Source organism: Gekko japonicus, unplaced genomic scaffold (genome assembly GCF_001447785.1).
Source record: "Gekko japonicus isolate JY-2015 unplaced genomic scaffold, Gekko_japonicus_V1.1 scaffold33251, whole genome shotgun sequence".
Classification (NCBI taxonomy): Eukaryota; Metazoa; Chordata; class Lepidosauria; order Squamata; family Gekkonidae; genus Gekko; species Gekko japonicus.
The window spans coordinates 1-1114 of NW_015220319.1; the positions used below are offsets into that span (position 1 = coordinate 1).

General features: G+C 61.0%; 1 protein-coding gene across 1 annotated transcript; it reads right to left on the minus strand.

Annotated features, from left to right (window-relative positions):
* Positions 1-157: 157 nt before the first annotated feature.
* LOC107125263 (endonuclease/exonuclease/phosphatase family domain-containing protein 1-like) lies at positions 158-1090 on the minus strand (the record flags this gene model as incomplete). Its single annotated transcript, XM_015428709.1, has 1 exon — positions 158-1090. A coding segment is annotated over exon 1 (854 nt), but the record flags the coding sequence as incomplete, so codon positions are not given.
* Positions 1091-1114: the final 24 nt, after the last annotated feature.

Below are 1114 nucleotides of genomic sequence, written 5' to 3' on the forward strand. Positions count from 1 at the left end.
ATGAGTCTAAGGATGAGGCTATACCACTTGCAAAACAGGTAGTATCCACTATGGGCCAGTAACATTTCATTCGCAGACGTGGAAGAGCTGAAGCAAGCAAGAATAGAAATAAAGTATTTGTGAAAACTGCACCAGAAGTCAGGCTGGAGCCCCATACCTGTTCTCCAGAACGGTCATGCACACGACTTCTCGCACGCCAGGGTTGTTGGCTTTTTCAACAGAGCAGCTCTGCAGGTTCCAAGTGGCCACCCTCAGGACGGGCTTCCCATCTCTCACCCCGCCAAACATTTCCACGGTGGGCCGGGTGGAGATAATCTGAGTCGGCCCCCCAGGCGGGAAATCCAAATCCTCACTCTGGAGGCTGAGGGAGGTGGGGCTGGGGTGGGGCTTGACCGTGAAGTTGAGGCCGCCGCCGTTGGTGTTCGTGGAGGGGGGCCTCGACCTCTCCGCGAAGATCTGGTGCCGGATCCTGTCCAGAAAGGAAGAGTTGATGCAGTCCATCTTGACCAGGTCCTCAATGCTCCTGAAAGGCCCGTGCTCCTTCCGGTACTCCACGATGCCGTTGGCGATCTTCTCCGTGATGCCACGGATGCTCATGAGCTGGGCGGAGGTGGCGGTGTTGATGTTGATCTTCGCAGCGGACAGGTGGTCGAGGGTCTGGTCCTTCCGCAGAGAGCTGGGCGAGTGCTGGGCCGAGTTCCCCTTGCTGCTGACGCAGATCTCAAACTTCACCTGCTCCAGCCTGGCGGCGCCCACCCCGCTGACCAGCGCCAAATCCTCCACCTTCTTGAAGCCCCCGATGTACTCCCGGTACTCCACAATGTTCTGGGCCACCGTCCTGGTGACCCCCGGGAGGGTCATGAGCTCCTCCTCCGTGGCCGTGTTGATGTTCAGCCGCTCCTGGTTGACCAGGATGTTGCTGAAGTTGCACGCCGCGCTGAACTTGCGGCTGTGGCATAAGTCCGAGGGGTCCCGCGGGATGGAGCGGTGGCAGCCCAGGTTGCCCCCCATGGCTCGAGTCCGAGACCAGACGCCGCTCCGGCGGCTTCACCAACCTCGGCCCTCGGCCCCGTCCGGGATCCCGCGGGAGGCGGCGGCTGGAGGCGGAGCTGAG